General features: G+C 35.8%; 3 protein-coding genes across 6 annotated transcripts; 2 read left to right on the top strand and 1 right to left on the bottom strand.

The window, feature by feature from the left end:
* Positions 1–2,990: 2,990 nt before the first annotated feature.
* LOC133745695 (putative F-box protein At3g28280) lies at positions 2,991–10,094 on the top strand. Of its 4 annotated transcripts, XR_009863741.1 has the most exons (6): positions 2,991–3,154; positions 3,229–3,473; positions 3,973–4,052; positions 4,167–4,269; positions 5,385–5,483; positions 6,177–8,424. XR_009863741.1 is itself a non-coding variant. In XM_062173811.1 (5 exons), exon 5 carries the CDS (start codon positions 8,483–8,485, stop codon positions 9,746–9,748), a length of 1,266 nt encoding a protein of 421 aa, XP_062029795.1. In that variant the 5' UTR covers positions 3,237–3,473; positions 3,973–4,052; positions 4,167–4,269; positions 5,385–5,483; positions 8,458–8,482; the 3' UTR covers positions 9,749–10,094. The 4 variants fall into 4 exon arrangements, 3 of the variants coding, with proteins under 3 accessions (XP_062029795.1, XP_062029796.1, XP_062029794.1); XM_062173811.1 differs by lacking the exons at positions 2,991–3,154; positions 6,177–8,424 and adding an exon at positions 8,458–10,094 and having other exon boundaries at positions 3,237–3,473; XM_062173812.1 differs by lacking the exons at positions 2,991–3,154; positions 5,385–5,483; positions 6,177–8,424 and adding an exon at positions 8,458–10,094 and having other exon boundaries at positions 3,237–3,473; positions 4,167–4,178.
* A 924-nt stretch (positions 10,095–11,018) lies between these two features.
* Positions 11,019–19,224, top strand: LOC133706415 (putative methyltransferase At1g22800, mitochondrial). Its single transcript, XM_062131944.1, has 11 exons — positions 11,019–11,401; positions 11,524–11,604; positions 13,533–13,611; positions 13,772–13,913; positions 14,012–14,081; positions 14,899–14,963; positions 15,054–15,132; positions 16,690–16,777; positions 17,483–17,547; positions 17,666–17,755; positions 18,771–19,224. The coding sequence occupies exons 1-11, from the start codon at positions 11,231–11,233 to the stop codon at positions 18,885–18,887; spliced, it is 1,047 nt and encodes a 348-aa protein (XP_061987928.1). The 5' UTR covers positions 11,019–11,230; the 3' UTR covers positions 18,888–19,224.
* A 4,265-nt stretch (positions 19,225–23,489) lies between these two features.
* On the bottom strand, positions 23,490–26,309 carry LOC133706742 (lysine histidine transporter-like 5). The gene is made up of 8 exons (XM_062132281.1): positions 26,230–26,309; positions 25,948–26,120; positions 25,252–25,635; positions 24,672–25,071; positions 24,453–24,558; positions 24,111–24,202; positions 23,919–23,987; positions 23,490–23,788 (listed from the first exon to the last, which is right to left on the bottom strand). The coding sequence occupies exons 1-8, from the start codon at positions 26,257–26,259 to the stop codon at positions 23,690–23,692; spliced, it is 1,353 nt and encodes a 450-aa protein (XP_061988265.1). The 5' UTR covers positions 26,260–26,309; the 3' UTR covers positions 23,490–23,689.
* Between the last annotated feature and the right edge of the window lie 1,421 nt (positions 26,310–27,730).

The following is a 27,730-nucleotide window of genomic DNA, read 5'->3' as shown; positions in this document are numbered from 1 at the left end:
GTAGATTATGGTTGAGTTGTAATTTTCCTTGTTGGGGCCTTATTTTGGGCTCCTCCCATTGGGTTTTCTCCCATTGGTAATTATTAATGAAGTTTTCATTAATTTTCAAAAAAAAAAACTGACGTGAAATAGTGCGACATTTCAGAATGTTAAATATTTTCAGCAAAACATTTCAGTACAGGGGTATGCATGTCATTAGCTCAGTTCTGACTGGCAAGAGTTTAACAACAAAATTAAAATAACATGTAATTGTTTCACTTATTTTGGAAGCACAAATTATTCAAACTTGGTATTAGAAACATGTATTATTAAAGCTACATTTCCTGTTTTAGTAGCAGTACTAATAAACATCAAAAGCTGCAGTCATTCAAAGGATCCGGACTTCGATGATCGATGACTTATGCCGCGAGGTCTCACCCTCTTCTCTTCCTCTTTGGCATGGAGAGATCAACTTCAAGAACTTCCAAGGCTTTAGTTGACAACGGTCGGCTCCTTGTGCTCTGCCTCCAGTTGTTAACGATAGGCTTCTGATCTTCTAGACTAGCCCCTACTTCAGAAACCTCAACCTTCGGCTATCTTGTTTCAGGCACAACTGATGACTTTTTGCACGACTCATCTATAGTTTGCACTGCGTCGGCTATTAAGGTTTGATCAGTTCCCTCATGTAGTCATGTGGTGAATCACTGGGAGCATTCAAGTAAGTCCATATCCGAAGTTGATTAGATGGTTCTCATGCATCCAGGAAAATATGGAAAAGGGATCAACGATTTACTAGAATAATAAGCATCTAGCTAGATTAGATGGAATAGTTTTAGAGATTTAAAACTTGGTATATGTCTACAATTCCTGTTGTATGAATCAACTCCAATTATGTTCATTGATTAAGCTTCAATTTAGTGACAGTGGGAATATGCATGTATACTTATCAAACATAGATTGCATACTACAATTTTGGGCAGCAATCGCCAATAATAGCCTCTTTCTATCTCCCTGTCTCTCTTTAATTTTTGGCATTTGTTTCATGTTTGACTACAAAGAGGTGTAAGAAATATGTAATGTATAATTCAAGAAAATAGCATCTGCCCAACTCTCTTAGAGATATTCTGTTTATACCTAGGTCTCGTTTGGTTGCTTGAAATGAAATTAGTTCCTTGGTCTTTTTCATGAGCATGAGAAAGTAAATTTCCCACTAGTTTCTCTACAAATGTTTGAAAACGCCGGGAAAGTAATTGGAAAATGTATTTTACTTTTCTTTCTGATGTTTGGTTAGTATATGAATAGGAAAGTACGTAACATCAATTTTTCAATAATATCTTTATTATTAAAACATAAACAATTCAAAATCCAAAAGTTTCTTAGATAATTTGGTAATAACAACCATTAAAATAATGGGGAAATTATCATTTACCCAATTTTAGCTTAAAAATTGCCCACTCACCCACTCTAAGAGATTGCCCACTTACCCAAACACTCTAAGAGATTATTTCCCTAATACCCAATTAAGTATTTTTTTATTCTTTTTTATTTATTTTTGGGACAATTTTGCCCTCTCCTTCTTTGTCACTTGGTGAGAGAAGTCATCGGAGATCTTGCCGGACTCCAGTGACCGGAGACCGGAATCCTGCAACCGGTCACCGGAATCCCGAATTCGGTCGTCGGACTAGTGATCGTATTCCGGCGTTTGAATTTATTGCCCCCTAATAATACCCAGTAACCATATTATCGCCCCTCAATAATCATATAATTGCCTCCCAATACTCTTTTTATTGCCTCCCAATAATCATATTATTGCCCACAAGAATCATATTATTGCCCTCCAATAATCATATTATTGCCCTCAAGTGAATTGCATAAACTCCCAAAACTAAAATGAATACACTACAGATACAATTGATCAATTTACATGTTCAATCGTACACGTAATTTTTTTTTTCCTTCCTCATTCTCAGAGCTCACAGTATACAAAAAAAAAAAAAAAAAAAAGTGCTCTAGGCACCCACCAGAGTGTGAGGCCGGCTGGTTTTTTCGCTGTTGCTTCCCCGGCGGCGGTTTGGGGGTCGTGATCGGATTGGGCGGCGGAAGATGCGACCGGTTGGGTTGGAGGACTAGCTAGTGATTGGCTTATCTCAGGTATGGCTCCGGGCGGTGGAGAAACCAGAGTGGTGGCTGTGTAGAATTCGAGTTTTGGATTGACCCAGCGGCGAGATTCGCTTTGTTTCGGGTTTTCACGGAGACGGTGGCTTCCTTGATCTGCTGCCTGTGCTCGCTAGGTTCTTGCCTCCGAAAATGGATGTACTTACAGATCGATCGGAGTCCTATTCGAAGCAACAAGGTGATCGAGGTGTCTGGTTCTGCAAGATCCGATTCGGATCCTCTCGGTTCGAATCCAATCACGTTGAACTTCTCCCAAAGTCACCAAACAACTGTGGCCTCACCGCTTCGTCATCACCGCCAACCCCACTGTGATGTCGCCGGTGCTTGCGGAAGTCGAAATCAGAGTGAAATTTCAGAGAGAGAGAGAGAGAGAGAGAGAGAGAGAGAGAGAGAGAGAGAGAGAGAGAGAGAGAGAGAGAGAGAGAGAGAGAGAGAGAGAGAGAGTCTGAGACGAGTTGAGAGAAACAGACAGAGAGAGTAAAAAACTCTTAGTGGAGTAAGTAGGCAATTTTTAGGCTAAAATTTGGTAAGTGGTCACGGCCCCTAAAATAATCTTTAGAGTAGACAATTAATGTGCAATTAATGTAGGGAAAATAAAGGGTAATAACCTCATGAGATTCATTTTCCTTCATACTTTCCCTGCATGCAGGAAAGTTATTCATTTCCTTGGGTGTGCCAAACACAGGAAATGACCAACTTTCCATTCCCAACCTTTCCATTCCGAGAACCAAACGGGCCCTAAGTATAGAAGTCCTTTGGCAAACAGCCAAACACAATATGGTGTCCCAGTGATTTCAAAGCCCCAACTCTAATCCTTGTAGGCCTCGTTTGTGGAGTATTTTTGTTACTGCAAAACTGGTTCAGTTTGGTTTTGGTTCGTCTAAAACCAGACTCATCCGATTTTAACCGAATTCGATAAAGAAACATCGTTTGTTCTAACCCACAGAGTATACTTTTCATTTGCTTCGGGTGCTATGTCTATACCCTCCTCTTTGCTCTGGTACTTTTTTTTTTTTTTTGTCTGATACTTGAATTTGACACAAATGACCCTGTTAATTTGATCGGTTTCTGCAGTTTTCACTCAGCTTTAGGGTTATCTTTGTCAAAACTGAAAGGGGAGAGAGAGAGGGAGGATACAGGATTGGAGAAAGAGATGAAAGTCAAGTCAATGGTTGTGACCATTTTCTGGTTTTTAAGATGAAAATAAAAACAAAACAATGACTTTGGATACAGCGGAGACGAAGCCGGCCTTCCTTGTTCTTATTGGGTCTACCAAAAGCAGAAAACTTTTCAGTCTCCAGTGGTCTCATCATCATCAGGTTCACTCTCAGTCTTTTAAGTTTCTTGATCATTTCATTTTCAGTGTCCAACAATGTCTGGGTTCTTGAATGGCTGAGATGGTTTGGGTCTTTCTCTTTTGATTTTGCCCATGTTTGCATTGCAGTGTCCATAATCGTTGAACTATTATTGCAAACTATTGCTGAGCTTGTTTGATTATTAAAATGGGTGATATGATGGGTGTATCTTATACTTGTGGTTGGAATGGTTAGTTTAGTTTTGGGTCCTTATGGCGAGGATTATTGTCGAGTTCTATGAGTTGGTATGGCTATTGTTTTTAGTTATACCAAGATGCAGGCTTTTGTTGTTCGTATTTTGGTGGAGACCAAGTGGACCATGTGCTAAAATGTTCATTTCTTGATTATACGTTGCTTGCTTAGATCTTACAGGGATGCTACTTCCTATTATTGCAGTTTTCTTGTAACAGCATTAGTGTGCATAATTGGATGTGTACAGAAACTAAAATACTAATTACTGCAGGCAAGTTACTCAACGTTCATGTGTTCGGAGACTTCAATAGATAGTTGAGCTGGAGAGGAATGTGCAAGCTTTACAGGCAAGTGTCAGCAGAAGCTATAAGTACTCTATTAAAGATTGAGTCGGTTGTCAACTGCTGATGTTATGATGATATAGAATTCACTCTATTGTTTTCGTATGTGTTACTGTGCAGGCAGAAGGTTGTGAAGGTTTGGCGGAGCTTGAATTTTCGATTCAACAGAGTCTAATTTTAAGCGTACAGGAGCAACTTAAGCAACTGAATCTACCTTGACAGTTCAGGTTTCGATACTAATTAATTTCTTGCTTCTACTGTTTCTTAAATTAGGAAATATGTTGTGAGTAAATAAGAATTATGCATTAGGATAATGAAATTTCTGAATCTGGAGTTTGAAAAGCACGACTGAGGATAAAGCTTTTCTCTCAATACATGATGGACTGTAGCAGTTTCAGGGTGACTGAAAACTAGAATAAGAAAATTTGGAAAAACTTGGATAATATAGGAAATGTTAGTATTCAAAGTAACGTTTCATTATCTATTTTGCGAGGGGATGTGGATGCTGGAAAAGGCTATGGGTTTAGAACGATCAATTTGTTTATCTACCTTTTTTTTATCTTTTTTTTAATTTATTGAATACTGCATTTTATAGGTTTGTTGATGTCTTTAAAAATTTGAAGACCTTGTTCCCTGTGGATCCGTGCCATCCCTTGTGATAATCTCCAGATAAATTCCAGGAGCTATATGAATATTTTCATTCTGTTCTGCATCTTTGTTCTTTGCAATTTGAGTTTCGCCAAAGGCATCAAATAGTTATGCCTTATCGCGATATTTTGTTGCGTCGAAGTCATAGAACATTTTCTGGTACAACTGAGGAAAAGTGATCCAGCTGGTCTTTGCTTTAGTCAATTGACGACATGAACTTAAGAACACATAAAGCTTTCTTTATTTGTTTCATGCAGACAACAAGGGGACAGTAACAATTAGATCCATACTAGATCTGACCAACTGCCCATTCTACCTCCTCTACGTAAATAAAACCAAAGCATGGGAAATAGCATAGTATTGTTCAACTTACAAAAATCAGTTATTGTCCTGTAACCTGACCTAGGTAAAACGAAGATTGAAGCTATAGCATCTTCGTTGAAATATCTGGGGAGATAAAAAGTAGAGTGACCGGAGCGAACCGGTCACTTATGCTTTAGTCTTCCATTCCAAGATCCACAAACGATGAAAATCTCTCTTTTGTCTACCCCTATCCCGATGAGCCGAAACGAAAGCACCTATTTTCTGTTGAGTAATAGTCTGAGCAAGTCTTGAATGAGCCCCTTCAAAAGTTGATGCAAATAAATGGATTTCTTCCTGCTTTAATGATAGGCTGATGTAAACTATTTTCTAGGTTGTGAGCTGAAGTACGCTGTTAATGTTTCTAGGGCGTTACAGTCGAGTGCTGTCTCAGAACTTCCTAACACGTCCATGTTGGACTAGATGGAACAGGGTAAGGTCTTAGAAAGCTCTATGTAGAAAACTGAACATTTTGAATGAGTTTTGCCGAAGAGGGAATTAGATCAGTTTGATACATGTTTCAATATTTTGTCGTAGTTCCCCAGAGTAATACTTTTTCTCAAAGGTAATTTGTTTCCTTCAATTTTGATTCTCTTTTATGTCAGTCTCAAACCATGACACCGAACTGATAGGGATCATATCTCCTCATGCATTTGTTATGTGTATGAAAGCATGCTGAATTTTGTTGCTTCTACTTTTTCAGAAGAGAAGATTAAATGTTCTAGAAACACTTAGGGCTCGTTCGGTATCATTTTGCGATACTGTTTTTTATTTTACGAATTCAAAAACTTATGTAATTTGCGTTCGGTGCATTAAATTTAAAAAACAAGGAAAACAAATTTTAGGAAACAATTCAGGAACTATGAATAAATATGGGAAATGACTTTTTGACGTTTTCCTTGTTTCCTGAAAACAACCCACCCTGCAATTAGAGAAAGTGATTTATTTTTATTTTTTACTTTTAAGCACATAGATCCACAAACTCTTCTCCTATTTTTTGATCTTTCTCTCTTTCTCTCCCACAATTTCCATTAAGACGTATCCTCTCTTCTCATGATCTCATCTACTTTATCTGCTGTTTTAACTTTCTTCTTCCCCATCTTTTTCAATCAATTGAAACTTGCAGATCATCATGCAGTGGAGAAGAATCAAGGATTTAGAAAATCCCTCTTTCATGTGTCAGATCTAATTTATATGGATGATTTAGGGTGAAAGCTTCGGCATTTTATGCTTCAATATAATTGGATTATCTCATGGGCTAGAGGAATTAACAATTAAGGTTGAGACATTTGATTGAATTATCTTTTTGAACTAAAGATTCAGGAGCTTGCAATTTTATATGATATATTTTATAAACAAAATTGAGGGATTTGGTTCTTCTTGTTCAATCTCCTTCACAATACTCTGTTTCTTTTCTCATAACAACCAATAAAGGATTCATGATCAATACAAACAAAATAGTCAATCTTTCATAATTACTAAAGAAAAACTAAAAATGATTTTTTCTTTTTGAAGAAAAAAAATAGAGTTTCAGATTGTATAAACTGAGTGCTACATATATATATATATATATATGTTTTTTTTTTTTTGATATATATATAAACTGAGTGATAGATATGTTTTTAATATTTCAAATTTTGAAATACTTGTGCCGAACATGTATTTACATCTTAAAAACTTGTAGTTTAATTCCCTGTTTTCATTCTACAATCCAGTATTACAAAAATAGTTTCATAAAACGTTACAGGACACACCCTAACAATACTTATCTTTATTAACAATTTTCTATCCAAAGCATTTTGAATTTATTAGAAACTTCTATTTTCAAAATAAGTTTCATAACAAATTGATATTTCTCTTACCTTTTAATTAACAAGATGGCTTTCGTAATAGTATAGATTACACCAGAAATGAAAAAAATAGGAACTCTAAGCTCTATCCCAAATTTCTTCAATTCAGTTCATTAGGTAGTTTCTTTCCCTTTCAGTTTTATTTTTTATATTTTTTTATTTTGTATGCATTCATGCCATATTACAACACCTATGCTAAGAGTTAAGACATTGATTATGAATCAAATCCTTTAGCTAGATTTTCTTGTGGACAGGTTAGGAGACCTAGTGCTAAAAGACTTACCCTAGACGTATTGGACTACATATTTTTAATCAACTCCTCAAATTTTATCATAAAATAGTAGACCATTGTCCAATTGATGGTTTTGGTGACATCCCTTTTTAATTAATACTCGACCATCATGCATATGCACAAGCTTGCAAAAGTTGTTGTTTGTAAGATATACAGGTAGAATGAGCCCTAGGGTCTTAGTTTAAGATTCCTATCTTGGACTTTGGCTGTTAGCTTTGCTACTTTGCTCACATGTACGTCCAATCTCACTAGGGATGAATGTTGAGGATATATTAATGGACTTTCAAGAGATAGTGATGCAGAGGGAGTGGCAACTTATGCAATGCCATTGGGATAATTCTGTTTCAAGTAGACCTTTAAAAGTACAAAAAAATTGCAAGAAAGAAGCTTTTGAGGGTGTACATAAATATGTGATATCTGGTTATGCATCACATATGACATAACTGTTGTGAATTTGGCTTGTTGATATGCCTAAATTGATTAGGATTCAAGACAAAACCAGATGGGTAAATGAAGATTAGTGCGCACAGGAATTCTTCCAGTATCCTAATGGGTTTTGGAATAGGAAGAGTTATTCCTATTGATTTAGACCTGGAAAGTAAGTTCTGTTCTAGTTAGGAATAGGAAAGCTAGCTCTCTTTCCTTGTTCTAATAGTTTTAGGAATCCTAAATGTGACATGTTTGTAACCAGCACCTATAATCTATAAATAGGGCTGCAGGGAGGTTACATAATGTGTCCTCAGATCAGAGAAGAGATCAAAAAGAGATCTCAGAGAGTGCTTAGTTAACATACAAACACAGGGGCAGGGAGAGCCAATGGTGATAGAGAGATCTAGCAAAGGGGTTGGGGATTAGCATAGGGATTTCAATAAGTACTTGTAATCAAGTTATTCTCCATAGTGCTAGTGATTCTCAAGAGAGATCACACAGAGGACGTAGGCAAAGTTTTTGTCGAACCTCTATAAAATTTTGTGTTCGTGTGCTGTGATATTTTGCATCATCATTCTATTACTGTTTGCAGTCATAAGTCTATAAAGAGAAACAAGGTTCTGGGTAAAAGGTGCTTATTTACTACAATAACACATAGCATAGAACTGAATAGAGGTAAAAAAAAGATAATAGTCCCCTTTTAATAAACTAAAATGTATTTTTCACGCGTAATATGAACCAAGTCTGGTTTATCTTCTCTTCATATCTAGGCTTCCATTTCCTTCTCTCTTCATTTGAAAACTGAAAGTTTTGTAACTTCATCATTTTATCTGCAGGTTTTAAGACCTTCAGCTGAAGTTGATGATGGCAAAATCAATAGGTAGCAAGAAGGGGGGCCTATTGAGGCTAGTGGAGGAAAGATCATTGAGCAAGAAAACAGAGGAAGAGAAAAAACATCCACAAGAAACACAGATCCCTTATCTCCCTGAAGATTGTATCTCAAGCATCCTTGTACGACTTCCTATTGAATCTCTTCAGAGGTCAAGTTTTGTGTGCAAGCCTTGGTTTAGCATAATTAAAAGTCCCAAATTCATCAATGCTCATCTCAACCGATCTGAATCTGTTTTGATTTTTCTATCGCCAATAAGAGAGGAAAGGTCATATTCTTTTTCCATGGCATCTGTTCCAGAAGAGAATCCGAACACTGTCTCAGTTGAATCAAAACTTCTACCGCCAAATTGTATCCCCATTTTCAGCAACTCGTCCCTAAACTCTACAAAATTTTCTGTTCAGTTTCTTGCAATTAAAAATGGTAAGACTGAGATAGGAGGGTACAGTTTAAATTGCTTGGGAAGTATCAGAGCCACCTGCAATGGTCTAATTTTACTTGATAATAAAGTTAAGAAGGGAGGACTTATAGTCTTGAATCCTGTGACCAGGAAGCTGATTGCTCTTCCTCTCGGTACCTTACATCGCCCATATAATGAATCCTATGGTTTTGCATTGAGTGATGTCACCGGTGAATATAAAATAGTCCATTTGTTTCGGGATGACGGGTTTGTCAGCTGTGAGATTTTGAGTCTTAGAAAAAAGGCATGGAGAGGGGTCAATGGTCCTGCATTCGGGCCCTTTGGTTGGTTCGGATATACACCTGTTTCAGCAATTGGAGCTTTGCACTGGATTCCTCAAGTTGATCGGAGCGATTACATTGTTTCTGTGGAAGTCCACAAGGAGAAATTTCACCAAATAAGGCTCCCCAAAAGTTGCAGAACTCATGACAGGATTATTGAAATGGGAGGCGCATTGGGTTTTGTCATTCATGAGGAGATAAACCGCATTGACGTCTGGATTTTGAAGGGTTTCTGTGGGGAAGTCTGGACAAAGAATCACAGTATCACAGTGGGTTCCATTATAGACATGATTCCCTATTTCAGTTTAAGGATCAAGGGAGATATTATTTTCAAGAGAGACGAAGATGGCTCGCTATATGCTTATGACTTTCAGCAAGAAGACTTGACGAAGGTTGAGATGGTAGAGGAATGTATCCCAACGTCTTCTGCTACATGCCTACCTCATGTCAACAGCCTTGTATCATGGATGGATGAAAGTTCGGACGTGCATGATTGACTCTGTCCTCGGCTTCTGGATAGATTGTGTGCTAGTTTGACGGACTTCAAGCTTTATTGCTTTTCTAAATTTTATTATGGTCAATAGGTGACACAGAAGGTTGTAGGGTGGAAATAATGTGAGTGCTTTCAATTTTGATGGATTGGAGCTATAATTGCTTGATTGAAGATAGTGTGAATATGTAAATGGTGATGAATTACTGTGAAGAAACTGATAGGCTAAAGAAAGTGTTAAATTATCGTTTAGGAAGTTGCAAAAATAGAAGTTTTGTACATAGGCTCCTGCTGCTTTCATTTTTATTTTTTTCTAATTTTCTGTGTATAAATGTGTGCTCTCTTTTCCGGCTTTCCTATTTCCTCTTTTTGGTTTACTGTATTATTTTATTTTACAGAAAAAAAGAAAAAGAAATGGATAATATATAGGAGAAGTTAAGACTTTATACATTGCTTGATTTGTACAGAAGGTGTTGAACGGGTTTGATATGACTTCGCTAAATTTTTTGGGGATAGAAGTTGTTAGTAATGTGGATAGAAGCTGAGAGTTCTTTGGATACTGTTATCTGCAGGGGAAGTGATTGTGCATAAATCTTGGTACCCTTAATCATCATTTTATGGCGTTGTAATATCATTGAGTGAGGTCAAGTTATTATTGCTTTGATTGAGAACTACATGATTGCTAAAGGGTGTCGAATTCATGTGCACTATTAGTAACCAGTAAAGCTTAAGGGAAGTTAGGAGTCAGTAAACTTTGATTTCGAACCAGCATTGAGCAAAGAACCCTCCACCCATCACACGTGTGAAAATGAGACAGACTATCGATCAACACACACCGTGTATGGGATGCAAAAAATAAAAGAAAAATTTTCGAATGAAAAATAAAAAAAATGTACGAGAGGAGAGGTTTTGATCGAGTTTTGGAAATGAATTTGGGGTATGAGTATGAGGTGTTCAAGTTATATACCTGTGGGAGAGGCTGAAAACCTTGAAAATGATAACTAGTTGAAGACTTCTAATTAACTGTTTGGGATGCCCACTTTTCGATTATATTTTAACAAATCAAACCGTTTGATCTTTAAGTATGCATGAATAATTTATTTTTAAATTTGTTTCTTTTTTCAAATTGCTAATTGTTAAGATATTCATAGTCGTGAATTTTCAAAAAAAAAAAAAATATTCATAGTCATGACTTATCATACCTAATACATGTACCTAATACATGCACTTGTATTTTAAGTAAAATTATCGGTTCCTACCGGTTCTTAGACTGAGAACCGAACCGAGGAGGTCTTTATCGGGTCGGTTTCACTCTAGAAACCGAATTATTCAGCCTCCGGAACCGCACCGAACCGACCATTTCGGGTCGGTTCTTCGGTTCCTCGGTTCAAAAGTCCCAGTTTCGCTCTTTCACCACTCTCCCGTTCCTCTCTCTTCTCTGTTTGTTTCATAAAATTCAAAACCACAGCTCCAACTTTCCACATTTAAAATGAAACCCTGGCGTTCTCTCTACCGGAGAAGCTCGTTATGGCGGACCAGAACCCTAGAAGAAGCCCCACACTCGATCTCCATCTCCACCGCTTTCTGTACGGACAGCCACTCCGACGCAGTTCAAAGCTCCCGGTTCAAGGTCTTCGATCGCGATTTCCGACGCAAACAGGTCCTACCTTCTTCTTCTCCTTCACAAATTCCTACCGACTCTCCCAATTCAGGAATTGGATCATGTAATTACTGTGTCAGTTAAAATTGATTTGATCCCGAGCAGTTTTATCTTGGCTACAGCTTGATCGAGCTTCATGGCTGATGCGTTCCAAAGATTCCTTTGTTGATTCTGTGGCTGACAACCTATTAGATCGATTGGAGGTAAAATGATAGCTTCTCTCAATTAGTCAGTTTCGTTTGCTTATAGCATTTCTTGGCTTAGTTACTAGTATCTCAATAGATAGTGAGGCATGATTGCTTAATGCATGCAATTCTTTATGCTGGTTTGATGTGGTTGAGTGATGGAGTTTATGTTTGTTTCCTTCGAAAACTTAAGGCCGGTTTCTTATAATATGTTTCTTTCCGATTATGCAGAAGCTTGATTCCTAGGCTCGTATTAGATGTACTTGGAGAAATGATATGGTATCAAATGCTTGCCTCGTAATAATACAAAACCATTCCAAGTGCATAGGATTTCGCCAACATCTGATGTATTTAGGTAATAATCCTAGTGCTAACCTTCTCAGTGGAATCCTGCAATTGCATTCACTTCATCTTGTTAATAATAATTTATGTACATTTTCTTTTCAAAATATAAAAAATTTCCCTAACACAAGAGGATAAAGTAGATTTAGAGTGTACAATATATTGAGTCATTGAGTAAAAGAAAAAGCCCTAAAAAGCCCCATCACTTCAGAGAGAAGCATCAAGCAGATTCATAAAGAAACTAACTACCTACTGCGTTTGAATCTAACAGAATAGCCAAAGATGCGATGTTTACAGAATCTGAAGAAACTGAAGCCTATGTTGATGCTTCTCTTGCATTCTCAAACTTCTGCCCCTCTCCAATCGAAGGACCCAAAACATAGCCATTACAGCACATCCCCTAGAACCAATACCTTCATTCTCCTTCCACAACAATTTTACCTTTCACGCAGTGATATCACACAATCAGCTGGCATTTCCCAGCTCACATAAATTCCCCTAAACACGCTTCTCCAAAGAGCTTCAAGAACTGGAAAATCTAAAACTTAATCTCTACTCCCTTTGCACATCATGCACTAATATGGGGATACACATGCAGAATATCCTCCTAGAAACTATAGCAGAGGTATTACTTTCACATGAGCAAACAAATACCTGAACTTTAGGAAGGACTCGAACCTTTCAAATTACAGATTAGGCAATGGTTTGAGGAAAAGAATGGTTGCTAATCAGCTTGGGTGAATAGGGTTTGCTTGGCATTCGTGAAAAGCCTCCATAGTCTTGTTTGGTTGACAAGAACAACACTTCAAGCGGAGATAATAAGGAGAAGAGCTTCCCCATTCCACGGCACTCAAGTTTCTCCTTGAACGAAAATCCCAACTCATAAGAAATCTATAAGCATTAGTAGATATACTAGTTGGGACAATTGGTAGTAATCTATCTGTAGAAATGTGGATATTAATGGAAAAGAGCTGTTTCGCCCACTGATCTTTCCTCCCAAAACCTTACCCTTTCTCCATATTCCGCTACAAGTTGGCAGCCGCAGGAAACAAATCAAATCCTTGCAAAATAGCTTTCCTTGAACTTTTCAATGATAGCATTAATTCATCCCTGAACATTACCCTTTTGTAATTTCCCACAACATCTTCATGAACTGTGGAGCTCAATATTGGAATCCCAGGTAGTGCAATATTGTGTCCATCTTTACATCTAATGACAACATATCATAAGGACTCTTTCCTTCTAAAATCTCCATAGACACTGCCCTAGAAGAGCCTCATCTCTCCCCAGAAAATTCCTCATCCCTGAAGAAGTTACGTCATGTTTTGGATAACATATATGCAATTATTACTAAATACTAGAATGTAGGATAACAGCTACATTTGGTGTTGCTTCCAGTGCTCAATATTCTGAATGAAAGTTTTCACTTAGGACTTAAGAAAATGTAATTGTCACGAGAGTAGTGATATATTTACTTGCCAGATCTTGAGAGTGCTTAATTGATATATTCATATGCAAATTTTTAGAACTCTGTTATGTCATGAGTCACCTTTATACTTGCACGATTTTTTTTTTCTCTTAAATTGCGATGTGTGATGTTACAGGATTGTAAGAAAACATTTCCAACAGCATTATGTTTGGGAGGTTCTTTGGAAGCCATCAGGCGCTTGCTCCATGGTCGAGGTAAGAAGATTCTCTTTAACATTACTCAATTGAACTAGTAGTTTCGGAGTGAATATGACCAAGGATAAAGTGGAATGTTCATTATAATTGTTACATCATATGGTATCTTAAGATTCCTTAGTTGCGATAATTCAGGTGCTTATCTTTTTTTCATTATTAGGTGCCATTGAAAAGCTCATTATGATGTCTACATCATATGACATGGTACAACGATGTAGAAATGCTGAGGATGAGGTACAGAATGAAAACATTGAAACATCCTTCATGGTTGGTGACGAAGAGTTTTTGCCCATTAAAGAAAGGTATCCCTCTACCTCGGTTGTTAATAACTTTGTTATGTTGAATATATCTTTTTGTGGGAATTTTAAGTTTAATTGATATCCTCTAATTTTATGTGAAGTTCTCTAGATCTGGTAATAAGTTGCTTGGGCCTTCATTGGACAAATGATCTTCCAGGAGCCATGATACAGGTACTTTCGCTACTGTTGTTGTAAGTTATAAGCATCGAGACGGAATATTGGATCCGTAATAATTCTTGTGGGGATGAGGGAAAACATTCATGAAAGATAATAAAGAAAAAAGACCTTGATAAATCATGCTTGTTTGATTTATATATACAGTAAGCTCTGAAATGCCTGTTTATGCTACTGCAGTAGTGAAATGTAATATATATATATATATATGTGTACCAAAACATTAAATTTTAGGAAACTATCTTCATATCTTTGACTTCACTACATAATCTCAACTCTTTTTTAGTCCAAATCCTACTCTATATCAAAAATTTGCAGAGTTCAAAGTAGAACATAGCATTAGTCAACAAATACATATTTGCACACCAAGTACTTGCTTACACACTCATACACTGACAAACCGTGTGATTCATGAGAGAATAAAAAAGCTGTTTGATTTGAGTAGAGAATAATAGCACATGGGTTTGCTAATAAAAACTGATGCTTTCTCTAGGATATCAAATACTTGGTGCTGAAAACCAGATATGCACCAAATACTATGTAGACGTTTAGACTTATTGCAGGAGTTACAGCAAAATACATTTTAAGGAACTATACTGCTTGTAGTTTCATTGGCTGATTCGTAAATTTGATTGCTATTGCTATGGGAACTACTTCATGAATATTTATTGAAGACTTGCTTACATGAATCTTTATTTTATTTGTTCTGTTCTTTATTTGTACTGTTATATGATCACAAGTATCATTAGTTCGTCTTCATAGTATTCATGTCACAATGTATGGAAATATCTAAGATAATATTTATGTTTGACAGTGCAGATTGGCATTAAAGCCAGATGGCTTATTTTTAGCAGCAATTCTTGGCGGGGAAACCTTAAAGTAGTTATTCTTTGTTTATCTGTTACATATGTTGAAATAGTTAATACTTAAAGAATCTACAGTTGATTACTTATGCTTTACTGTTACTAGAGAGCTGAGAATTGCATGCACTGTGGCACAAATGGAGCGCGAAGGAGGCATCAGTCCACGAATATCGCCTCTGGCACAAGTATAATTTATTGCATTGATTTTTTTTTTGTCTGATGAGTCCAAGCAGCCATTTTTTATTTTTTGCTTATTATTTCATTTCCTGTGGAAAATGTGTTCTTTTTAATACTTTCTGGCAATTCCCTTGTTAATGGATGAGGATCTTTCTGGCGTCTTTAAATTACAGTGGTAGAGTCCTGGAGTTGAGAGGCAGTCATCCTTTCCTTTACATCTCTGAAATTTCCTTAATATGCTGAATGGTTGAACTCAGAGGAATATTGGTATTTATATATATTTATTAATGTTTTTTAACGCCAAGCCATTTAGGAATTTATGTCAGGGAATAAGAGTACATAACCCTTGAGGCATTTAGGTGTAAAATCCTTTCGAGACACGAATTGTTATAGTTAAATGGTGATACTTGAGTCCAGTGGTTGCAATAACTTCAAATTCTACACAGGTGATGTTGACAATAAAAATTTAACTTAGCCTTCCAAGTGATCCAAGTCGTTCAGATAGAATCCTTTGCGGCTTCTGCAGTCTAGGATAACAGTCCGAGTAAGCGGACTTAGTCAACAGACGATTTGAAACTCTTTGGTTTTGGTTTTTAGGATGTGAAATTGGAATTCCAAGCAATATTTATGGCTATCCTTGGTTTGTGTTCCAGAGGTGTTATTTCAGTTTAGACTTTGAAGTCTGTTTTTAAGACCGGTTGAGTGGGATAAAGGATAAATGAGGGGTCTGCCTCTTGCATTATAGTACCTTTTAAATTATTCTTTTTTATTATATTTTATGTTTTATTTTAGTTCGAAGGTTACGACTTTGACATTTCACCTAACAACTTTACACCATGGGCTATTTGCCACCGCCTTGCCTCAAGCGAACCTCGCCAATGCCTCGACCCTGGAATTTTATATACTTATTTACAATGACATTAGACATCCCTTTTAAAATAAGAGGCAACCTTTTTGTACTTCCTAAATTTTCTTCTGCTAACTTCTTGTTGGTTTTGGAATGGTAGTTGCAACCTTCTTGGCAGAATTGACTGTATCCATTAAATGCTTTGAGCATTGTTGGTAGTTTCAACAGTGGTTGGATGTGGAATTTTTTTTTCCCTGTATGAATATAGATCGTCTGTTCGTTGGATATGGATTGTTTTTAAGAGTGTTGAAAGTTGTTTTCTGTAATTAGTTATAATAAAATTCTCTCAAATTGGCAAATAGGTTATTTGCCAGATTGATAGGAATGACAGCTGATGTGGGCTTTTGGTATATACTATTTGCCATTCAAACAGGGCATCTAGGAAGTTTAGTAATAATGTCATTGGGGCCAATGTTGCAGGATATTTTCTATATTACCTTCTTGATATATATGTTTTTGGTTGATTATGCTCTGTTTGAGGCATTTCCTTATGTTCCTATACACAAGTAAAATTCATTCCTTCATGCACTGTTGTCTTTTTTTTTTTTTTTTTTTTTCATTTTCTTTTCCTTATATAAAATTGCAATGGTGCATGTGGTTGAAATTTGGGTAGGTGAACCCTGTTTTTTTTTTTTTTTTTTTTTTTTTTTTGAGTTAGGTGCGGGATGCAGGAAATCTTTTGACCAGGGCAGGTTTTACCCTTCCAGGTGTTGATGTTGATGAATATGTAGTGAGATATCCAAGTGGTGAGCATTCCCTTCTCTATGTTACAGTTTGGCCTCTAATAGAAAATTTGTTACTTCTGAATTTACTAGCCAAGGCTCCTTTGATATACCAACTCCCTTCCCACAGTTCCAATGTTCATGCTTATATCATTCTTTAAGTTTAACAGTATTCTGTCACATGAGCAATACATAAATCAAACCAAGTATAGTAGCCTATCTACTGGTGGTTACTTTCCCCTTTCTCATATAGGAAGTTTTGGATGAGCATGATTAATAACTGGACTTTATGTGAATGCTAAATAGACTACATATTCTTAGGCCTGATTTAATTTATGTGGCAGTTAAAGTGGCATGTAAACTTGGTCTAACTCCTCCTGATCTCTTTAGATTTTAGAACAATATGAACTGCCGAGTCATCTGAATTTTGAAATGACGACCCTTTGTTTTATTTTAAATTTTTCAGTATCGGTGTGAAGACACATGTTTATAGGTTAGTATCAGTAATGCACAGATTTGTATATAACAAGGCCAACTATAGATGACCTCTCCCATGACACCTCTTGCACATGCTAGGGGCCTGATTCTGTTTCGACGTACAACTTTTTAATAGATCTTGACATGCTTGAAGTTCAACTTCTTAATACACGTGATCTCATTTTCCAACTCGTGCCTAACTTTCAAATTTTATTCTTTTTTCTTCTTTTCAATTTTTTGATTTTGGTGTAGCTCTGGATCTCATAGAGCATCTGCGTGCAATGGGTGAAACCAATGCCCTTCTACAAAGGAACCCTGTAAGATATTTTTACTTTGGGACACAAACTTTGTTTTTCTTGCATTATCAAGTAATAAGCATGTTCTATTTTTATCAAATTCATATTGATTATGTGTTGTCCCCGTAATTAAAATAAGATGCTCAAGAGAGATACAGCCCTTGCCACTGCAGCAATTTATGATTCAATGTTTGCAGCAGAAGATGGCACCATCCCTGCAACCTTTCAGGTGAGCAAAATACAATCTAATAAGTTCCTATACAATTGATAGCTTAAATATTAATGGTCCAAAATTAATAAAGTATGCATCAACCAGTGTTTTCATATGAGGCAAAAACATTGTAATTAAGATGGTTATATACGTGAGTCAGTGGGTTTGGAAAGAATGAACACTTCTACTTAGCAAGTATGCCTGCTGATGTGACCTGATTTTAATCCCAAAGTGCGGGGCGATTTATGCTAGAGATGAGCACCCAATTGTTGGGGTTGCTAGACCATCTAGTTCAGTTATTCAAACCACATCCACTTTTTACTTCATCATTTCCCCTTTGCAAAAGAGCAAAATAGGAAACCATAAAATCATATAATTGTGATCAACCTCAGTTTGATTCCTTAAGAGGGTAGGTTAGATTGATCAACTCTTCCAAAGTAGTGGGCAGCCTTGTCAAAGTAGTGATCCGCCAACTAGGAGTAGGGTTTGAGCCGGAACGCTTATTAATTAGAGTTCTAGCCCTGAAAGGTTGGAAACCTCCTAAAGAGTTTGAGCTGTGCTAAGTGGTCAACCTATTTGGTGGTTTCAGGAGCCTACCTAGTCTAGATCTGAGTTGTACCTATTCTAAGTGGTTAACTGTCTTGATGTGCACCCTAGTTTGGCTTAATTGTTGTGATTCTGTCTTTGGTTTTAGCCTGGTTAATAGAGAATCTTCAAGTTGTCAGTGGTTTGAGATGTCTTTTTACCTTTGCACAATATGAAGTCTCCCGAATCCCGACTGAAATCCTATACTTGACATTGTTTAGAGTTCATCTCATCTCTTGTGTTCTCTGTGCCATTAAGCTTTGTCACTGAAGATGGAATGAGGTTATAGCCCACCTGTTTTGTTTTTGTTAACCACTTGAAAAGTAAATGGATAATAATCGATAAAACGGACTATAGGAGAATATTTTGTGTCAGGCTTCTGTAGTTGCTAAATGAATGCGGGAAATGTGGTTAGATACTTGCATGACAATGTCCTTGGGCTTTGTAGGTTATTTATATGACTGGTTGGAGGGAGCATTCATCTCAGCCAAGGGCTAAAAGGAGGGGATCTGCAACTGTATCCTTCCAGGATATCCAGAAACAATTTGGAAGTGAGACTAGTTGATCTCTATGTCCATGAGTCATGGGTGTTTAGAATGCAAATGAAAATGAACCTTACAAGTTCAAGGTTTAATTCTGTTAAGTTTTAGATACGTTTTAGAGATTTTAGTGAGGAATTTTACTTCCCCTCCCTGTTGTAGCCGGCAAGCTGGGCAGATATATATAATAGAAGTGATGGACTGATGTTCATAGTATAATCAGCTTGATAATTTGGAATACTTTCAATAATTAAAGGATGATACTAATCACGTAAGGTCACTGTAGCCTACAATAGTGTTATTGAAAACAGTTGGAATTACTCTTGCTTCTAAATGTTTATTAACTTTTGAATTTGAATCTCATCTCATCTCTCCTATTCAGTGGTGGACGCAGAAATAAATATATATGAGGGCAAAAAAAAAATGATTAAATGAACAGATTGTGAGCCTAGCATAACTAATGTCAGATTGTTTCTCCTTTTCGATTATACCAAACCAAAGAAGCATTTCCTCATGCTTGTCCTGTCAAAGTTTCCATGTGGCTAAGCAAGAAAGAACATGAAATCAGGTGAACAACAGCTAATTTGATCAAAATTGGAATGCTACAAAAGTAGTCTGTCCTAGAGTGTGGGGTTTTACTGTTTTAATGAGGACCATTATAATGAGGACTTCATGAGAACTTTCTAATAAAAGATTGTAAGACCCACTGTTGATCACATTTTGACAAATCAACTGTTAGATGTTTAGGTATTCATGAGTAGATCATTTTTGTAAATTTTTAACTAAATTGAAAATCATTAAGGAATTTATATTGTGATTTATCATTTATGAACATAAAATGTTCAGGTTTGAAATATTTGATTTGTCCATTGATTTGATCTATTTTGGTACATTAACGATTTTTAATTTGATTGAAAATTTACATAAGTGATATACTCATGAATATCTATACATCTAACGGTTGATTTGTCGAAGTATTATCGAAAAGTAGGTCTCAGAAGCGTTAATTAGAAAATCCTCATAAAATCTTCATTTTAGAGGTGTTCATTAGAGCTTCCCGCGTCTGTCGTATGCATCATACAAGTTCCAGTGAGAAGGTAAATAAAACAAAGTAATCGCAGACAGGTAGATGGAAGATAATTAAATAGTTAATTACTCTGCTGTACAGTAGAGTAATTGTTCATTAACATATTTGCACCAGTACGTTGTGTAAGCTTTACATTTTGTAAAATATAATTTATGGAACAAACCAAATTAATAATAGTACACAAAAAAAGGCAAGCGAAAAAATGGGAAGCAAATGAATGCAAAAAGAAACAGAGTTTAAGTTCCAACTTGGTAAAACCGTGTAACAAAATAAAAAAGAACAGAACATGGACTACCAGTCTTAATAAATAGGAGTTGTAGATTGCATTAAAGTATAATTCAGATGCTCAATTCATATAATTCATACAAAGATTACAGACCATCATCCTCAGAAAATAGATGTTAATAAAAAAAATATAAGAAAAACTGGTTGTCAAAAAACACCCCCATGAATGCAACATGACTTGAAGTCTTGAACAATATATTTTCATCTTCTTCCAGAAAACAGAATTACACCTGAACTAGGGCTTTAATGCAGAACACCAGAAAGCAAGAAAGAAGAAAGAGAAGACAGTAAGTCGCAGCAATCAGGTAATAAAAATCAAAATCTGAAAATCACTCGTCCGCCATTGCTCCTATGCTTGACTGAAAATTATAATAAATTAAGCTTTAATTGAGGTATGTAGGGTGTACATGTGTTGGGGAAGCTATCCTCTTCCCTCTTTAGGTTTTTAACTGTAACCAAAAAATAAAATAAAATGGAAACACCTAAAGCTCAGATGCTTTTTGAGACCGTGTATTTGAATTTTCTTTGGTTTTCCTTGGTTAGTTTTCTCTTGTAATGCATATTCTTGAGCATGGCATGCATGTATGAGCTAGTTCATGTTATTATTATCAAAGGTTGCGGCTAAATGCACCCGACGAATATTGGAAGTTGGAACCGGAAGTCAGCTTTCAGGCTGTCATCGTTGCAGTTAGGGCTGCCACTTGGTTTGGTAATTACTAAACCGACCGAATACCAACCGATGTTATAAGTTTGGTAAACCAACTTTTTGGTAACCGAGACCGATAAAACCAAAATCGAAAATTACCGAAAAAGTTGGTTTGGTTTTGGTAAATACCGAATCTATCGATTATCTAAATATTAGCTTTATATACTGTGGTTTTTAATACACATACATGTATATTAAGAAATAAACATAAAATTTTTCATAATAGTATGAACATTACTACATATACTACATAATAGTACATGTATTTTAAGTAACCTAGTCAAAGATGGTTAAATAACGTAGTTTTATTGAAAATGACTCAAACTTGATGTCATATATACAAAAGAAAGCTATAATTAGGAGATGAGTACAAAGTTTACGACTATAAAATTGAAGAACCTAGTTTTGTTCGTTCTAATTTTAATTACAAAGAATTAGTTGTTCTAAAGTTGGTAATACCGAATTTGGTAGTTATGATTAAAAACCGAAAATTTTGGTTGGTAATTGGTACCTCAATTTTAAAACCGAAAGCTTTGGTTTTGAAGTTGGTAATACCTATAAGTCTATAACCGATTCGAACTGACCGAGTGACAGCCCTAGTTGCAGTGCAACAGCTAGTCAAGAGAATGCAAACCCTAGAGGCCTAGACCATGACGGCGCTAGTGCGAACTGGCGAACCACAAACACAAGAAGAACGACAAGCTAGGTATCGCTGCCACCAGAAGAAAGGAAGAGGGAGAGCTCTTGCTCTCGATCACTTTCATTTATTCTTACACTGTGCGTCAATTTTTTTATTTTTTTATTTTTTGTATTATTTCTGTTAGAGTAGTGCTAGAGATGCTAAAAATATCCGAGAGAAACTTGCGTGGGGCACCCGCACCACGTGTCCCTACGGCAGACCAATCACCTCCCAGAAGGGGGGTGTTTTGGGTATTGTATATTTAAGGAGCAGGGGTGTTTTCGGAAAAGAAAAAAAAAATTCCTCCTGATTGGCCTGCCGTAGGGACACGTGGTGGGGAAACCCCCACCTAAGTATTTGCCAAAATATCCCTAATCATTCATGTGACATCTGCCATCTCATCTTATAATTTCCAACATGTATTTATATCAATTAATTAATATTTTAGAAAAAAGTTGAAAATCAGAAACTCTTGAGATAACATCATTGGAGATATATTACCTATGAATCGATGGTATTCATTAGAAGGATGCCTCAAAAGTGCAATAAAATATGCTTCAAATTAAGTCTAAAGAAGATGATATGAGATTTAGCACCTGGAGGCTATAAATAGCATTGGAAATCAGAATATCAACACGATGAAGATGAAACTGTGCTACTAATATACAAAATTGATCTCATACACGTTCATGTCTTATTGATTTCTATGATTAGTTGTGCTCTTGATTGTTATTGATTCCATGGGTATAAATCGATCAAAACTTTTCATTAACACTTTGTTATATTGTGGATCAATTTTGGGAATCACTCTGGGGAAGAAGGTTGATTTTTAGAATATTATCAGAATTTAATGTTAAATATATTTAATTAAAGTTTTTTATTATGGGGTTAATTAGTTTAGCCATGTTGGAAAAATTATATTAAAACTGATGATGTGGATCAACCAACCTCATTTTGGATCCTAAATTTGGTATAAAATTCTGAGATCTAAAGTATGTTCCTTTATGCTATTAGTTTTGTTTGAATTCCTTTTTTATATTCAAAAGAAAAAAAAAGGGTATTTTAAGTAATGAATGAAGAAAATCAAAAAGGAATGATGAAGAAAAAGAACTTAAACAAAGCGACTGAAGAGAAGTAGAAGCATCAAAGGCAAACGGGAGAGAGAGAGAGAGAGAGAGAGAGAGAGAGAATGCAGGCAGCGGTGACCAAAAACCTGAGCATCGGAGGATCGTGGACCAGGTAGCAGGGTCAAACGGCGCGGACGGATTCCACCGCTGACGAGAACACGTCGCATCACTTGGACGTCGGTTCGTCGGAGTGGTTGTTCGGCGGCAACATAGGATACATAGATAGATAACTAATCCATCATCATGATCTGTATCTTCTATAGCATCGATATTATCTTTAATTTTTATATGAAGAAGATATGACATATATCCTCTTTTTAAGTAGAAGATCTTAAATTTGACTCATGTAGGAAAGATGGATAGATAGATAGAGAGAGAGAGAGAGAGAGAGAGAGAGAGAGAGAGAGAGTGTGTACACATGATCCACTCATCATGATCTGTATCTTCTATAGCATCGATAATATCTTTAATTCATATATATATGGAAAAGAAATGAGGTTAAGTATCCTCTTTTTAAGTATAAGGTTAAATACTTAAAAAGTATTTTCAATTCCAGATTTCTTACAAGCTGCAATTGCAGCTGAACTTTGTCCAGTGTAAACTCTTATTCTTTCAATAAATGGCTGACTTCCTTGATTCAAAAAAAAAAAGTATAAGGTTAAATACTTAAATTGGAATCATGTACTAGTTATTATATATTCACAATTGTTCTACATGCAATATAAAGAAGTTGCAAAAGGCCCATAAAGAAGATTAACTCTAATTATTAATTAATCATTGTTCTTCAACAAATAGCTCAAACAAAAAGTGAGCTTTCTTTTTTCAAGAAAACCAAAAACAGACTGCAGAAAAGAAGACTACATTAAAAATTTTATCCTTAAACTCACTCTTACAGACTATCTCATCTGTTCTAAGAAAAATAAATAAAACAGTCTGTGAGTGTACTAAGAAAAGAGTTTGTAAGTTTTGGCTGCCATAATAATTGTACGTGCCCCTCCTATTGGTGATAGAACTGCCAGCAAAACGCCAATAACAATGGATATCTGAAATCAATTTATGCACACATGTAAGTATGTAACTAAAATTTTAGATTTGAGAACGTGGAGACAATAGACACACAAAAGAAATATGACAAGAGTTAAAAGCTTGATAAGGATAGAATGCTCTACATACCCAAGAAGAAATCCAGTGAAAGCTAAATGCTTTTGGTTTTTGGGTGACAATCCACATAATACAAGGCATCTGCATCAAGTACACTAGTTTAAGCACTCTCCAATAATTGTTTGAGAGATTTCGTATACTACAATCTATATATTGTGTTTATCATATAGTTTTGAAAAGTTTAATTTGTCATCAATAACTTACAAAAAATGATGTGGATGCGAATACCAATCCTCCAAATAATCCTAACAAGCCTCCGAAAAATGGAATGCACATTGCAACAAACCCTGCTGCAGCTGAAAAAATGAAAGGAGTATCGAATATCAGGAACATTACAAATGATAACGTACTAAGAAACTTAAAGCTAGATGATTCTGCAATTAAGTTGCATACTTACATTCAAGAAACTTATGATGTATATAAATTGAAATGTAAATGATTATAAACTTATGATGCAAATGATTCTCACCCTTCCAAGATTGTGGTTAGAAAATATGAGAACCGAATATGGTGTGAGTAGTTTTATTTAAATGAAAATTTACATACCAACATATAAACTACGAGCAATGATGCGCAAAGGTAGTCCAGGGGTGAAACCTCGATTTTCTACTAGATATTGCTCAATCTGGTCAAATACAGGCATACTAAAGATCTGCAATAAGAATAACAAACTATTAGCCATTAGTGACTAATTTAATGTTGGCTTTCGTATTTTTATTTTATTCTTCTATATGTCTATTCTATGTAAACTATTATTGAATTTACCTGATAACTTCCAATAACATGAATAAACACCATGAAGTTAGCCGCTGCAATTAGCCATGCAGGCTTATCTAGTGAGATGAGAACATCATCCTCTACATGACTGCCATAAGCCCAGTAGCCGGACAGTGAAACTGAGAGATAGCAAAACGCTACAACAACATAAGCTACCACAACACCTTTCCACATAGCATGTTTTGATGGTTTCTCTGGAGTTGATGGAATTGTAGCTTGAATTTCTAGAGCTACACTATGTCCCGCAAAAGCAAATGCTATTGTTCCACACCCATTCAAGAGATCAAAGATTTGACCAGCAAGTGTCGAAGACCGAATCCCATAGGTCACATTCTCACGATGATTTACTCCCTGGATTGTTGATGCCACAAATGCTATCGAGGCATAACTGCAACGATATTGACATTAGAAAAATTAAATGAATTAATATTGAGAGACAAATTTATTGTAATGTTTAAATTGTATAGTTGCTTGATATATTATAAGAGACTTTATAAAAAAATGCATTAATTTACTCATTTTTAATATCCACAAGAATGAATATATGAATGTTATTGTGAATAATTACCCAATAGACATGAGTGCAGCCAGGAGAGAAACTCCTTTCAAAGAATTGAAATTTGGAGCTTGGGAGATCCCAAATTGCAAGCAAATGAAAAAGAGGATGAAGTATGTTGTTCTATATTCACCCCAGACTGGCCAGAGGAGTTCAAAGAATTTCTTCAGTGATTTCCCACCTGTGACGCAATACACAATGCCTGAAGCCACTTGCACAATCAATTGTTGTGGCATGACGATCCAATACCCTAGTTTGGGTCCAAAACAATGCTGCCCTAGTTCTGGGTAACGATCAAATCGTTTTCCCGGAACTATCTCATGCAATTCAATAAGTTGCCAGAACGAGTAGAATGTGATCAACCAAGAAAGAATAAGGACTATCATTCCAGGAACCCTAACAATATGCAAACATGACATAATTAGCAATTAATATCAAACTAAAAGTATACAATTCACATTTGAAATTCTGATTTGATGATTTGACATTTTTGAAGTAATAATATACACCCACAAAATCTAACTCCAAACAATATTTTGATCCCTAAATAATGCAAATGTCAGTGAAATATAAATTATTTATACAGAATCACTTGGTAAGTAAAAGTCGGAGAAACATTTGTTCACCACCAAAACTCTACTAATAACAACATTGCATAAATTGAGAAGCTATCAAAATATAATGTAAAAGGAAAAGAATAAATATTACCAGCCAATTTGTGACATTGCATATGGTAACCCTAGAACTCCTGCACCAACAACTGCCGTAACATTGTGGAAAGCCGAGTAATACCATTTTGCTTTCCTATCAGCAGTTATGGGAAGCCAGTTAGATGCATCAATTTGCTGCTGAGTTCTTCTATCACCCGCTTGTTCATTTCCCTACACAATATAATGAATTGCATAGCAGCAATGTTAAATCACTCTTATTGACAAAAGAAGTGAACAATATACAAAAAATAATAAAAGCTATTCATCATAGAGGCAATACTCTTTGATCTTGCTGAGTTGAATTGCTCATATTGTCACTTGAGGAACTGAGAGGTACTGACTACTGAGTGTTCTTCTTGTGAGAAATGCAAGCAACAGAAGAGTTTATATAGGAAAAAATGTGGGGGGAGGGGGAGGAATCAAGTTTGGATATGACAGAGGATCTTAGAGATCCTCAATTGGTGGGTGTTTGAATGAATCAGTCGTGGAAGATCTAAAAAGCCAGTGAGAAAACAAAGCAAAAAACAAGATAAGGCTTATCAGTAAAATCAAAATATTTTGCAACTAATGTAATATTTTATAACTAACTCACACCCAATGACTTTAGTTCCCTCCTATTTTCTGGCCAGTCATCTCTCCATCATTTTTCAAGTTTCTATTATTTTTACTTGGATTACGTACTACCATTTCTTATTAAGGAGTACTAGTTCTGCAAAATTGTGTAAGGATTTAAACACGCATTAATAACAATTGAGTTTCTGCCCAGACTTTTTTCTAATAATATATTAGCATTAGTTGATTATATATATATATATATATAAGTGGAGAAATTCTAATTCAGAAGGTAGTAATTGATTAGAAGATCATTATGAGTGTGGTAATGAGGGTAATCAGGAGATATATACACCTAATGAAATTAATTACATGGTAATATGATTCAGGTGATATAGGTGAAATTCCCATTCCATCGGGACATTAAGCGCCAAATCAGAGAATAACCACATAATTCACTTATCTACAATTTTGATAATTTTACCTGACAAATATTCTTAACCACTAATTCACAAGATTTACATAAACCCATACAAACCTTAGACCTAACAAACACATTCAAAAAGTCTAATTAGGTATATGCTGAGTTGCTGACTAAACCTTTTTTTCAACGTCACATTTCTCTGTCGCGATGCCAAAAAAAAGGGTTGGATTGGATTACTCTGGTCTTAATTACACATGTGGTTAGACATGCTATTTACCACTAAGGTTACATGTCACGCTCCGAATAAAGAAAATTTAAATTCGAAACGCGATAAACCAACAATCGCCCAAAATGCATACAAACTTTTTTCATTTAATCTAAGCAACAAACAAACCAAGTCACAATGTCAATACCAACTCGTTCTCTAGAGTCACATATTACATTACTAAGTATTTACATAAACTTGAAAGCATTAAAGTAAATGTAAACGCTCACAAGGAGCATACCTACAAACAGCAGTGGATACACAAAATAGGTTCCAAACCTAACGCTGCTGCAACAAGAAGCCACGATCTCAACCCTGATTTCCCTGACTTGCAGGAATAACTCCTACACCAGGGAATAGTGCACCGGGTTGGAATAACAAACCCGGTAAGCTTTTTAAGCTCGTATGAGTAAAACTCAACTAAATGACTCAAAACAAACATGCTTATAATTTCCTCAACTTATGAATATATTAAAGCAACAACATTTAACTCCATAATACACAACCGAACTTACAATCACACAAGGTAAAAATCAGTAA

This window comes from Rosa rugosa, chromosome 4 (assembly GCF_958449725.1).
Source record: "Rosa rugosa chromosome 4, drRosRugo1.1, whole genome shotgun sequence".
Taxonomy (NCBI): domain Eukaryota; kingdom Viridiplantae; phylum Streptophyta; class Magnoliopsida; order Rosales; family Rosaceae; genus Rosa; species Rosa rugosa.
Note: the sequence above shows the minus strand (reverse complement) of the source record. Positions and strands in the feature narration are given on the sequence as shown.